The following is a 14,765-nucleotide window of genomic DNA, read 5'->3' as shown; positions in this document are numbered from 1 at the left end:
TGAAGGATCAATAATCAATCAGGTCAACGGTTCTATCTTCAGACAGACGCTACGACTTCACACGGTTCATCACAACTTCCTCAAACATCGCAATCAAGAAATTCTCGCCAGGTTTTTTCCCTGAAAACGTTTGTTTATGTTTTCAGCTGCAGCTCCTGATGGATCCAGTTATGTCTGAAAAAATTAGGTTTAACCTCTTTTATCCTCTCAAATGTCCCAGATTTCACAAGTTTCCCATCACAGCCTGCAAAAAGTGTGCAAAATATTCCCTGCAACATCAAACCAAAGCGATCACAGCCCAGACAACAACAATACAGGAAGGTTTGCAACTTAAACCTCCAGCTGGAAACAACCATGTTCAACTATTTCCAACGAAGAAGAATGAAAAAAAAAAAATCAAAGTTTCCGCCTTAAAATTTACTGTTTTTCAACTTTTTTGCTTCATTTTAAACTCAACTTTGGTGAAATTTTTGGAAATTTTTTAAATAAAATTGAACTGATTTATTGGACCAAAACCAGAAACTAATAATCAGGCTTCAGAGCCAGAAGGTCGCTGGTTTGATGCTCGGCTGGGGGGGAGGTCTGAACGGTGGCCTTTCTGTGTAGTTTGTATGTTCTCCCCGTGTCTGCGTGGCTCCAGAAAGACAGACATGTTAGGTTGATCACATGCAGGTCTGCCAGATGACTAGAATAGACGTGGCAGGAGAAGATTCAGATTTAACCTCCTAAAACTCTTCGTCTGGTTTGCAGGTTGGATTTTTTAAATTTTCAAATACTTATATTTATTATAAGATGTAGACGTAAATAGAACTGAAAAGTAAACCAATTTCCTTCTGGTGTCATCAAACGGCAGCATCCACGCTCGTGCACGACACGTTCCAGCTGCACAGCGTTTAGCTCTGCGCTAAACCCCGCGGCTCGCAGGACGTTAAACCAAACATTCAGGATCGTTTCTAATTATTAGCCGTTTCTGATTATTAATTTATTTCAACCTGCAGGAGCGACGCTTCGTCCATTAGCGCCTGCATCACGTGTTGTCATGTCTTAAAGAGTTTCTGGTGGATTAACGGACAAATGGGATGAAATTGTCCAGAACGTGGAACATCTCCTCTCGCTGACCTCCACTGAGTCCCCACCGTCGTCACTGCAGAGAGATTTCTGCTCTGGTGAAAATCTTTAATCCAGACTGGTTTCACTGGTCGTTCCAGCATGAAGGAACGTATTCTGTCAGAGTTGGACATATCTTTACCTCCAGAAATCCGAGAAGCCGGCGCTCCTTTACTTCGCTTGTTGTTTGTTTGGAAGTTTCCACCTGCTTTTCACACTTTCTTTGTCTCTGATGGAAACAAAAGATTCAAAGCAAAACTAAATGTGATCTGATGCTGAAGCTATGCTGAAGTTTGTCATCTTTAGAGTTATTTAACCAAATTCCCAGCAGCTAGCAGGCGAGCTAGCAGGAAAGCTAACAGACGAGCTAGCAGGCGGGCTAACAGGCGAGCTAGCAGGCGGGCTAACAGGCGAGCTAGCAAGCAAGCTAGCAGCCGAGAGGCGTCCTCAGTTTGTCACAAAAATACACAAAACAATGTTCATTAGAATTCTGATTAAAGTCCAATCATCCATCTGATACATTTTTTTTTTTTTAAAAAGATCTTGAAGTGACCTTTGACCTCTGCTGTCTCTTCCCCACCTGGCAACAGAACAACGGCGGTCTGTTCTGAGTTCTGATTGGCTGCCTGTTAACCGGTCCGTCCCATAGGAGGCCTCAATGTTTGAATATGAAGGAAATCTTCCAGCTTTGCCAGTCTACGATGAAGTTTTTCATTTAAAACATGTTAAAGAGTCTCAGAATAAATGTTAATGTAAACACAAACATTTATTCACATTGAATGTTTTACGATTATCGAATAATTTAAAAAAACAAAAAAAACAAAGCAAAACTCAGGATGAAGCAGAAAAATGTTCGTCTGCTGGTATAAAAACTGGAAAACTGACCAGTTTCATTTACAGAAATAACAAAATCATCCATTCTGGTCGGAAAACTTTTTATTTATTTCATCATTTTGGCTCCAAAGTGACAAAAACTTCATTCATTTATCAAAAGTCTTGCAGATTATTTTTTTTATCATTTTTAAACCCAGAAAATTAAAATGTCTCTGTAGTTTATTAAAATCAGATTTGCCCGGATGCGTCAGTAAACTGAAGATCTCCAGAAAGCCGGTAACGGGAAACATTTCCAACCTTTTTTTATTAAAAATAAAATAAAAAGTAGAAGAGGCGTGAAGGAGACCAGACCTCCGCAGCAGCATTAACACCAGAAACAGCTGCTTCAGGAATATTCCAGAATGATCTGAATTAAATGAGGTGTAACTGCATCCTGCAGCAGGAGGGATGGGAGGAGCAAAACACCGCTTACTGTGTCACTTAAACGTCCAAAATAAAAGCTTTTAGCCTGAATGAACATCGCAGAGGAGACGACGAGCCGGAAGACGCCATGGAGACCGAAGACGACCAGAAAGGCCGATTCAAAATCTGAAATCTCATCTTTCAGAAACGGATTCTGACGGAAGCAAAAATTAAAATATTCCACAAGTTTGTTTTTCTCTCTGAATCTTCCAGATGTGGCGACTAAACAGGTTTTATCAGGCGACGTGTCCGACGTACACGTGATGGAAAGTAAAGATAACCTCCTCTGATAAACATCAGAACGTCAGCAGAATAAAACAAGTTTTAATACCGAAACAGCAGCGAATTTCATTTTCAGCCCTGAAATAAGACATTTCCGCAGTTTTTTTTATTTTATTTTCTGAATTCTACCTCTTTTGTGTCTTTTTATTACCATTTTGCTCCCTTTTTCATTTCCTTTTCCTTCATATCCTCCTGTTCTGCAGGTTTTACATGTTGGCCTGAACAAACACTCGATAAACCCTTAAAACTCCACCAGATCTCTGAGCGCCTTCACTTTCATCATCATCATCATCATCATCGTCGTCGTCTCAGCACCAGCGGTGTGGAACTGTGATGGTCATGTGACCCTCCAGCTGGTCATGTGACCCTCCAGCTGGTCTACGGAGGTTTTCCAGCGTTTCTATCCGTCCAGGAGGTTTACAATCCAGACACAACATGTAGTGTTTATTCAGAGACTCTAGATGGTAAATCCACCATTATTTATCACATCTTCATCACCATCACTACCATGTTGCCAAGAGACCTCTGTTTCCACCTGGACATGATGATGAAGACACTTCCTGTCAGACTTTCCACCAATCAGAGAGCTTAAACTGACGGTAACGTCCAATCAGGAGCAGCCAAAGATCAACAAGTGATGAGAAAAGCAGGAAAATAATGATCCTCTATGGCTGGAATAAAGCCAAGAAGACGTTTGGGATGCAGCTGAGGTGGAGGTGCTGCAGTGAGGACAGCAGGTAGATCATAGCAGGAAGACGTGTGGAAACAGTGTGTGTGTGTGTGTGTGTGTGTGTGTGTGTGTGTGTGTGTGTGTGTGTGTGTGTGTGTGTGTGTGTGTGTTCAGACGTGAGAGAATGATGTGCAGATGCAGTTTTAGTTCCACCCAGGTTCCCGCAGGTTTTAGATGTTTCCCTGTTTCAACAAATCTGACTCTGAACTTAAACTGCTGGATCCATTCAAGATGAATCAGGTGTGTTGGAGCAGGGAAACATCTAAACCTGGATCTGTTGAGGCTGCAGTTTCAGGTGTAACACCTGGTTTTAGGCGGACCACTGCAGACAGACAGCGTCCCGTTTCCAGGCTGTTGGAGGACTTGGTGTCGGTGACGTGGAGGTCTTCCTCTGATGCAGAAACAGACAGCATCGTGTCCACATCTGTCTCCTACTGAGGAGAATCAGGACGGACTGAAACCTCACTTCCAGTAGAAATTCACTGAGACAATCTGGATCTTCAGCTGACGAAGAGGAAGCTGAAGGAGGAAGATGGTCCAGGTCTGCAGTTGCTTCTGTTTTCTATACAAACACAATAAAGCTGCACAGCAGAGACTCTGAAAGTCTTTTTCTTTTTTTACTAGAGATTAAAAAACAGCTGTTTTTAATGGAGAAACGTATCAGAAACCCACAATCAGGTCAAAGAACACCAGCGACTCAGCAGCCAATCAGAACGAGAAGAAAAACACGAAATCGCGTAAAAGTCAGAAGATTTAATGAGCACAGAAGCTCCTACAGAGTTTAGTCCGATTCGTCGCCTAAAACGTCGATAATGAAGAAAGTCAAGTAATTTTTGAAGCAGCAAACTGAATATTATAAGAATCTGTCCGTTTTTCCTCCTTTAGACAAAAACAGGAGCAGTGAGGTGGAAACGTTTCCTCCTCCACGCACCAGGAGAAAACTCACAAGTTACGGTCGGCTGAAGCGACGCTCGAGCAGCTGATTAGGTTTTATTAGGGCTCATTACTGGTGATTATTAAATAATGACCCGATTCGTTGGTAAAATGTCCAGAAAAACTGACATCAGAAACCTGACTGGTCTATTAATGTTAAAACCAGAGTTTCAGTTCAGTCACGTCAGAAGCTGGGCGTTAAGAGAAAGCTTCATCGTACAAATGTTCGTACGGGAACAAAAACTCCGGAAAACATCCAAACGTTTACCTCAAACCAACTTCAGCTGAAACTTTACAGGAATAATTACATGCTGGGTTCATTTTTTACATTTCTGACGCGTTTAAAGCCTTTTCTGTAAGTTTCCAACCTTAAAGTCAAATACACTGTAAAAGATGACGGTTAAATTAACTTAAAATGCTTTTACTGTTGAAATTAAATTTATCTAAAATAAGTTTATTCAACTAAGAAGTTTCAATCAGATTTACTCAATTTAGTTTGTTTCAAATAACTAATATGAATCATTTAAATTTAATGCAAAATCATCTTAAAAAAATTAAATGAACGATTTATATGAGTTATTCCAACATGATGAAACAAATGAATGAATGAAAAGTACTTTATTAATCCCCAAAAGGGAAGTTCAATAATCTTTAAAGGTTTAAATTTATGTACAATTTTATAGAACTAAAGCACAGCTAACTGGGATTAAATTAATTGTTAAATAAATATTAAAGACAATAGAAATAAAAATAAATAAAAGCAAACGAAACAAATAATATAATAAATTGTATATAAATAAATACCAGAAGTGGTTTGGCAAAAATCTGTAACAGCAGCCATCAATGGGTTAATGTTAATATTATATTTCATAATAAAGTCTTTAAATTTAAGGGGAAAAAAAAAAGGTATTTTAACTGTACATAATCACACATGTAGTTTCAAACATGGGAATATGGGCAACCTTTTTTTTTTTTTTAAATTATGAGATGTTCCTCTAAAGTCATGTTGCAAATTTAGAATTAAATCTGACCAAAATATACCAACAACATTGTCTAAATATAAACACAATACAAGCCTTAAAGCCAATCAGTTCATAAAGTAACAATCATTAATGCCTACGATTCTCCTTAACATTCATTTCCCATGAGTCTTTGCAATCTTTGCTGAACTGGTACAAATTATTTCAGCAATTCTAACTAATAAATGTAATTCAGTCACTTCTTACAAATAATGTTCTTAATTTCATGACAACTGAATCCACAAGTTTGTTTTTAATCACAAAACAGAAGAATTAGAGATTTCTGTAGACAAAGTGCTTTAGATCAACAACAACAGTTTTATAGTGTAGTTTGTCAGTTTCAACCTTCCACCCCAAATTATTTATTTAAGTCATAAACCTGCAGCTGCCATGATGACCATCTACTGTTTCATTCATCAGAAACGTTGCTTCACAGTCGGACAAGAAATACAGTTTCTGCCGTTTTTCAAGCAAGAGAAGCAGGAAAAATATCTAATTTTACCATAAAATAAATATAATAAAGCTTTGATAAGGTTTTCCTTTTTTTCCCTCTGTTTTGATGAGAAATTAATTAGATTAATAAGATTTATGCCGCCCTGTTAACAACATACCAGTAAATCAAAAAGTCCAAAATGAAGCCAAGTGGAAACACAGAAATCCAGTTTGTGTGTTCATCAGGTAAAAACATTTATTTTTCTGTCTAAAACATGACAGAAAAATGTTTTACACCAATATTTACGAATTTATCCAAAACATTTTATTTTTTCACGATTTTTTTAAAGCAAAAAATTGTTACATTTTACACAAAAATCTGATTCCAGTAAAAGAAATGGAGAAAAATTAATTCTTTTAATCTACAAAAGCACGTGACGACGTCACCTGCAGGTAAAATGTTAAAAACAAATGTTTATCATTTTATGGCTTTTAGTCTTAATTAATAAACTGATTAAAAACAGTTGTGATTTATGGTGATAACAGCCAATTGTTTCTTCAGTTCACCGATAAAATAATTTAATTTAGTGGGAAAATGTCAGCACACACACTCATAAGAAGAAAAATCTAAAACTGAAAAATTAAACTTTAATTTATTTAACATTTGCTGACTTTTCAACATTTCGGCTGTAAAATTTCCCGACACGCTCTGATTGCAGCCTCCTGGTTTTTATTCCTGAACCGAAACAAACAGGAGAAGACGTCACGTCGACTTCCCAGTTAAATCCCAGCAGAGTTCCACATGTTCGTCACACATTCCTGCACACACACACACACACACACACACACACACACACACACACACACACACACACACACACACACACACACACACACCATGCCAAACGTCTCGCTCTTCAACACGAAGACGTCCCGGAGCTTTCTGTCGCCGCCATGTTGCTGGTTCTGCACACCTGACCTGGTGTGGATGCAGGAAAGATGGCGGCGGTGAAACCAGACTCTCTGGGAGTTTCTGGCGCACGCGCCGACGTTTCACGTGAGAAACTGGATGAAATGTAGTTCTGCTCGTGTGAAAACATCAGCTTAAACTTTCCTCCACGTGGAGGGATGAAAAACGAAGCGGTGTTATTACAGCGACGCTGCAGGCAGCTGGAAAGTCAGGGTGCTTCTCCTCACATCTGGACGACCACACACACACACACACACACACTTTGACCCTTTACAGGTCTGGCATGGCAGCTTTTCCAGCTGCACACAGAGGCCTCCTCACTCCAACATTTCCCTTCATTTTTTTCCCAAAATGAGCCTAAAATGGGAGCTTTTTGTTCCCTCCTCTCCCACCGTAAAGCTTCCACATCACAACAATATCCTGCAAACACCGCAGCTTCCTATTGGACCGTTCGGATAGCTGGCAGCCAATCAGAGGCCAGAACGCGGACCTGTTAACGCTCTGCTGCCAGGCGCAGAAAACAGCCAGCTCAGATATTACTGGGAAATCAGCAGAGGTCAGAGGTCGCAGATGCATCAGGAGTCATTTCTAGGAATAAAATCTGACGACAGACCGTCAAACACCGAGGTCATGTGACCAAGCAGAAGATTAAATCACTTCTCACGTAAATAAAAAACACAAACAAACCGTTGTTTTCACCGATTGGAGCAGAAACATTCACAGGAAAACGTTAATAAATGTTTAAACCAAAACAAACACAACCAGGTTCCGTCCAACAAGCTCCGGATTACATCCAGGAGGCAAACATTCGGGAATTTTTGGAAATTAAATGAATTTTTTTTTTTTTTTAATTATTTGGAGCATCTTTTTTCAATGAATAATTATCTAAATTCTTTAATCATTAAAAAAAACTTTTAAAAAAGTGTCTAAGTGAAGGTAGTTCCAGCTGCTCTGCGTCACGTTTCAACATTTGGACCAAACAAGACGCAACCTGCAGCTCGGTGAAGCGGTGAAGGGCACTGGTTCCCAGTTACCCAGCCAACGGCTGAAAAATCAATAAGTGGTCCAATAAAATATCGTCTTTCACATATTCGACCATTTGTCATGTTTAACCCTCAAACTGCCAGAAACCAACAGAACAAGGTCCAAAACCACGTCTTCATCCGTCCCACGTTGCCCGGGTAACGCTTCACAACCCACAGACTCAATTTCCCTTCTGATAATAAAGAAACTGAAATAATTGGTTTTTTACTTTGTTAAAATCAGAAAATAATATGTGATAGTTTAAATAATTCTCAGAAAATATTTGGAAATGATTTCTTCTGTTTTTGGCAGAATTTCAGTTTTTAAGGTAAAAATTTAAACAATTTTTTTTTTTTTTTTTTAAATGGTTATTTATGTAGAAACTGGATATTTCTGGATGTAAGAAGATCTGGAGACGTTGATTCGCTGCCTAACAGCTGCAATGGGTTCAAAAACTCCCTTTTCATTCTGTTTCAGTAACTCGATCACTAATAAACTCCATTCAGACGAGAGCTGGAAGGTCTGAAAAAATCTCAATAAATCACCAATTGAATGATTAAATTCCACAGAGAAAAAGGCACTAAAGTTTAAAACAACCTGGAAAACCGTCTGGAGCAGAAGCCGAACCGGAAAAGCTGCCAGACGTTGGAAACAAGCAGCTTCTTGGAGCCAAACTGGCTTCTTCCACCAAACTCACCCAAATAAACAAGTTTGTGTAAATAAACAGAAACTGCATGATGTGTCTGAGTCTCCTGAAGAGAAACTGATTCTCTACTGCAGATGCATCCTGATGAAGGATCTCTCTCTCTCTCACACACACACACACACACACACACACACACACACACACACACACACACACACAGGATTGGTTTATTACATGTAAACCTCTCAGGACAAACTTCATCTTTTCTTCTTTAAGATTTTCTTGTTTTGTTTCTAAAACCAGAAGAAATGTCTGAATGTTGCGGTTTAACCTGCACCACAGACCCCCCCCTCCATCAGACCCCCCTGCCTGCTGGTTTTGGCTGCAGCTCGTGCTGAACTATCTGGTGTGTAATTTGTCCTGCGTGGAGGCTTTCTCCTTCTCTGCTGTGGGTCTGAAAAGTGCCTCATTTTGCTGTTTTCACACAAACATCTAAACAAACAACAGTTCTGCAGATTCAGGTGAAGTTTAAGGAGTGAACGTGACCTCCAGCAGGTCTCCATCTTCCTCCTCACCTTCATCATTAAAGCTTTATTTCCACCTGAACGCGCGAACAGACCTGAGAAAGTTGGGATTAAAGGGTCATTCCGACGTTTTTCTTCCTTTTCGCCTCTTCTTTCCCCTGACCTCCCCCTTCCTCCCCGCTCCAGGTCCTACCTGTCCCCCCCTCCCCGCTCCAGGTCCTACCTGTGTCCCCCCCCCCCCCCCCCCCCCCGGGTCTTACCTGGGGTTGGAGCTGTTCCAGAAGACGGCGTACCGGTCTGAGATGAGGCGGTCGTCGGTGACGGCGGCGCAGAGCCGGAGCAGGAGGCCGAGCAGCAGCAGCGGCGGCGGCCGCCCGCAGCGCACCATGAGCGGCGGCGCGGCGCGCGGCGTCCCGGCGAACATCCGCGTGTCTACTCTTCAGCTGTGCGCGCGCTGCGACCCGCGGGGGGAACCAGAACCGAAGCACATGAACAACTGTCCCGGTCCGGCGCTCAGGGCGGGCAGAAAAGGCTCCTCAGGACTTTTGGGTCCACTCAGATCGGTACTCAGAGCTGGCAGCTGTCCGGCTTCATGCTCGCGCTGTCACGCGCGCAACTGATGATTTGCCAGCAGGCGCAGATTATAATCCATCAGATTCAGCTGCGCGTGCAGGGAAGACGCTTCACGAGCACGACTCGTCCTCAAACAGCCTGAAATTCTGCCGAACCCGCGTCCAACAGGACAAGCTGCCCCAAAGTTTCATCTTCACTCCCAGAACCGCATCGGGACCGCGTGCACGCGCTCAGAAAGTCCGTCCATGTGCGTCCTGTCTGCAGACTAAACTCTGTGCCACACGTGCGCGCAGTCCGGATCAGAACCAGGACTTCTCATTCAGGTTTTATGTCTTCTGGTCCCTGCTGAGTCCTCCGGAGTCTCCGCCGCGACTTTCCCCGGACTCCCCCCGCTTCTAGACCCCCCAGCAGGACCGGGTCTCAGGTCTGCTTCTGGACTCAGCGCTTTGCGAGCTCCCTGTCCCACGGCTGCAGACCGAACCGAACCGAGCAGAACCGAACCGGGTCGGACCAGTGAAGAACAAAGAAGAAAAGTTGTGCAGCAGCTGCAGGAGGAGCGTTTGGTGTGGTTACCGGCTCCGCTCCAAACTGCTGCTCCCGGTGCGTCCCGGTGGGCGGAGCTTCTGGTACCCCCCCCCCCCCCCCCCCCCCCCCCCCCCCTCTCTCTCTCTCTCTCTCTCTCTCTCTCTCTCTCTCTCTCTCTCTCTCTCTCTCAGGAGAATCCCGCGTGTCCAAAAGTGCGTGGACAGCTGGATGTTCCCTCCATACAACATGTTCACCGATGTCTCCTGGGGGGGGCTCTGCCTGCCCCCACAGTCCACGCGTGACGGGTTTTCCCGAAGACCAGAACCAGATCTCTCAAGTCAGACCTGCTGCTTCTGAAAGCAGTGTCTCTCTGTGGACTGGTGGACTTTACATTGTTGTTGTTTTACAACTTTCTGATATTTCAGCCCATATTGATTAATATTGTCTGATATACTGATAAAACTGTAAATATAAATTATTTTATTATCAGTCAAGTGACTCCATAGAACTTTAAATAAGCTTAAAAGCTTCGATGTAAATCAGACGGAAGGATTCTGGAGATCCTTGTGGTTTATGGTTTGGTTTAAACCGATTGCTGCATTTCAAAGTTTCCAGAGTTTCATCTGCGTCTGAATCAGCGTCTAAAACCTTTCAGGTTTCATGTTAGACTGAAGGCAGACAGAGTTTATTTCATGTACAGGACGGTTGATTCACTTTACATGAAACATTAAACACATTACAGAAGATCAAAACCAAACTTTGAAAAGAAATTAAATAAAAACAGAAAAATCTCAAATTAAAAAAGAGATAAAACAAGAAATAAATGTTGCAAGAAATAAACGGATTGAAATAAAAATAAAAGGATTTAAAGGTTCAGCAGACCTGCATTATGTTTTAAAATCTGATTGCCTGCAAAGAAATCTTGAAATAATCCTTGTTTCTTTACATTCCAGCAGGAAAAAGGAAACATGAGCAAACATACATCCCCAAAGGGAAATTCAATGTGTTTAAATAAAAAAAAAGAAAAGAAAGTAGTTGGACAGGCCCTGCGATGGACTGGCGAGCTGTCCAAGGTGTACCCCGCCTTTTGCCCAAAAGACTGCTGGGATAGGCTCCAGCTTCCCTGTGACCTTTAATCAGATTAAGCGGTTTGGATAATGGACGAATGAATGAATGAATGAAAACAGTTGGAAACGTGTTTAATGACACAACTGAAAAACTGGAGATGAAAAGCCTGAGATTAATATCACAGCAGTTTTCATGTGGAAGCCCAAACTAAAACTAGAATAACGCTACGGATCTCGACATTTACGCTGTTGATCCATTCGTAAAAAAGACATTAAACTATAAACGCTAAAAAGCCTGAAGTGGATCCTAAAATACTTGTAATAATCAGAAACATGTTTTTAATGACAGTTTCACATATTTTTTGTTTATTTAAGTATCTTTTGTGCACATCAATCAGAAATTCACATTTACAAGCTGCACTATGAAAGTAACCTCTAGGGGGCAGCGGAGGCTCCAACCTGACCAGACGTAAGGTCACAGGGTCAACAGCTGAAAAACCAACAGAACAGCTGTGTTCCAATTCAAGGTCTGCACACTCCAAAGTATGTTGACTACATAGGCTGCAAAGGGTTCTACGTAGTCTGCCAGTCCAAAGTGATCTTACCGTTAGTGAAATGAGACGTTCTACCGAGAATTACCCGTAGTGCTCCAGTCCTCTGTTGCCTAGCAACTACATATGCCAAGTTAATCTAATTACTGATCCCTTTCTTACACAAAAAAAAACTTGAAAATAGTTTTTAAAAATGACAGAAAATGGTCCCAATGATTTTATTTTTATTGATTTTTATATACCTATGCGTCTGAATTACAAACACGCTGGGGAGGCGGTCCAGACGAGATATCCTTGGGCTGAAAGCACAGTGAAGCTCTCTCCTCGTTTCAAGCTTATCTGGAGCCAAACAAACATCATTAGTTTTCTAAACCGCTTAGTCCAACTAAGGGTCGCGGGGAACTGGAGCCTCTCAATTTTTGGGCGAGAGGCAGGTTCACCTGGACAGGTGAAGGTCGGATTTGAAGATGGCTTGAATTGGGACAGCACTTGGCGCACCACAATGACGTTTGCAGTCAACGAATCCGTACTTGGAAGTGTGCGGACCCTGAATTGAGACACAGCTGACGTCTGAGGGCATGTTTGTTTTATGGTCCTTACACACCATCTATGATCCTGCTGCTGGTCTGTAGATCCATCCATCCATTTTCTGGCGCTTATCTGGGGTCGGGTCACGGGGGCAGCAGCCTAAGTGTAACAAAGTTCATTTGTAATGATTCCACTTGCCACCCTTTGATGCATGAAGGACTCATGAACCAGATAAGCTATCAAAGAAGCCACGGAGTCTGAGACTGGTTGTCTTGGTCTTTATTACACACAACCATAGACTGTATATAAAGAGATGGGCGGAGCCTCCGTGACGTCACCCGTAGGTTTCTGAAGAGCTGAATTGAAGCTCGGTGGGCGGTTCCTACCATCGCCATGTTGGCAGCGTCATGCGTGTCGTCTTGCTCGGAAAATACAAATATGGGCAAAGAGGTGGAGCTGAGAGGGGGGCCGTGAGCATCATGGTGGATGATTGACATCGAGCGAACTCCGAGCTTTCTGTAGCTAAAAGCTAATCGAGCTAACCCGGAGATAACAGGAGCTAACCAGCTAACGGAGGTAAGCGGGCTAAAGCTAAGTCACGTTGTTAACCGGCTAAAAACCGCGGTTGTTCTACGTTCTTCTTACTTGAAGTGGGAGATGGGGTACCTGTCAATCAAAAGGACACGCCCCTAAAAGTGCCGAACTTCAAGACTAAATTACTTTTAAATGGGTGAGTTAGAAAAAAAATGACTCCCCCCACAGTTGTCATGAAGGTAAACCTGAACTATTAAACCTAAAATGGATTTTTGAACCAGGCTGTAAGCATGTTTATTTCTGCTGTGAAGTTGGTCTTTTTAACATGGGAGTCTGTGGGGATTTGCTCTGTTTTGGAGCCCCTAGTGGATGAAGGGGGGACTGCAGTTTTATGCACTTCCGCATAGGCTTCACTTTTAACCGCCGGTTAAGCAGGGAAGCCCAGACTTCCCTCTCCCCAGCCACATTTGCCAACTCTGCAGGGGGATCCTGAGGCGTTCCCAGGCCAGCCGAGAGATATAATCCCTCCAGCGTGTCCTGGGTCTTCCCCGGGGTCTCCTCCCAGAGGGAAGTGCCTGGAACACCTCACCAGGGAGGGCCAGGAGGCATCCTGACCAGATGCCCGAGCCACCTCAACTGGTTCCTTCACCACAACAGACTGGCGCAGAGTCCGCATTACTGCAGACGTCGCACCAATCTGCCTGCTCGTCACTTGTCCTTCCCTCACTCATGAACAAGACCCCGAGATATTTAAACTCCTCCCCTTCAGGCAGGACCTGACTCCCGACCCGGATAGGGCAATCCACCCTATTCCGGCCGGTCTGTTTATTCATTCATTCATTCATTATCCAAACCGCTTAGTCTGATTAAGGGTCGCGTGGAAGCTGGAGCCTATTCCAGCAGTCTTTTGGGTGACAGGCAGGGTACGGTCTGTTTACTGATCTCATAATGAAATGAACTTTAATCTTTGTTTCCTTGTTGATGATTATTTTAAAAGCTCAGTAACTTTAGCTGCATCCCATTTCAGGGTCTTTAAACACATGAGACGGCCTGTCGAGAGCAGAGGAGGGTAAGTCTGGTCCTAAAGGGCTGCAGTCCTACCTGTGTTCAGAGTTTCCCTGCTGCAATACACCTTACTAAGATCAATGGCTAATCAGCAGACTGGTGCAGAGTTTAATGTGAAGCTCTGCACCAGTCTTCTAACTAAGTCTGATGTTTGTCAGGTGCGTTGCAGCAGGGCAACTGAACATTTGCAGGACTGCGGCCATCGAGGACCAGAGTTACCAGCCATGTGCGCCAGAGTAAGAATTACCCATCATGCTTCAGTCCTCTGTTGCCTAACAACTGCAGATCTCATTTCTATCCAATCAAATGAAAGCATTTCAATTCATCTGCAGGCGCCACCATGTTCGACAAAGACCAGAAGTTACCTGGAAATGACATCATCACATACGCTTTCCAAAACAAATCTGACAACTGGTGCGAGATCGTATACCAGGACGTTTTAATAGCCAATCACATTTAGATGTCCACATAGACGCGTCTGATTGTAACAATGTGGTTTTGGTTGTCATGTAAAGCGCAATATTTTATTATACATGGCATAACACGTCAACGCCAGACGTTTCATCGCCCTACCTCCTTCACCACCACATCAGCATCCATATATGTTCATTTCCACAGAGAAACAGCAATAAGATTAAACTCTGGAGATCTACCAAGCTACAACTTTTGCTTTTATCTCTTCTCCAACACACCTGCACCAGAGGAACGACTGGTTACCAGGCCTCTGCACAGCTTCACGACATGAACATAAAGGGAGCTCCGACCTTTGATTCAAGATCGTTGGAGAACAGATTCATCTAAAAGCTGCAGGACAGCAGATCTCAAGGACCAGACCTTGGCTCCCCTGACCTGACAGCATGCAGGGGTTCCCAAGGACCAGAACGGAGAAACACTGCAGGCATTAGATAATATTTAATATGTAGAACGAACCTGCTGCTGTCTGACGTGTGCCTGATGGAA

The 14,765-nt window shown here is 42.9% G+C and overlaps 1 protein-coding gene across 1 annotated transcript in view; it reads right to left on the bottom strand.

Annotated features, from left to right (window-relative positions):
• The window catches only part of LOC306759276 (ephrin-A2-like), a 127,724-nt gene extending 117,785 nt beyond the window's left edge, over positions 1-9,939 (bottom strand). Inside the window, exon 1 of the mRNA XM_079244858.1 lies at positions 9,223-9,939. Within this exon, the coding sequence (XP_079100984.1) occupies positions 9,223-9,386 (164 nt within the window). The 5' untranslated portion in view covers positions 9,387-9,939. The remainder of the gene's footprint in view (positions 1-9,222) is intronic.
• Between the last annotated feature and the right edge of the window lie 4,826 nt (positions 9,940-14,765).

The sequence above is a fragment of the Telmatherina bonti genome (assembly GCF_933228915.1).
Source record: "Telmatherina bonti genome assembly, chromosome: 8".
Classification (NCBI taxonomy): Eukaryota; Metazoa; Chordata; class Actinopteri; order Atheriniformes; family Telmatherinidae; genus Telmatherina; species Telmatherina bonti.
Note: the sequence above shows the minus strand (reverse complement) of the source record. Positions and strands in the feature narration are given on the sequence as shown.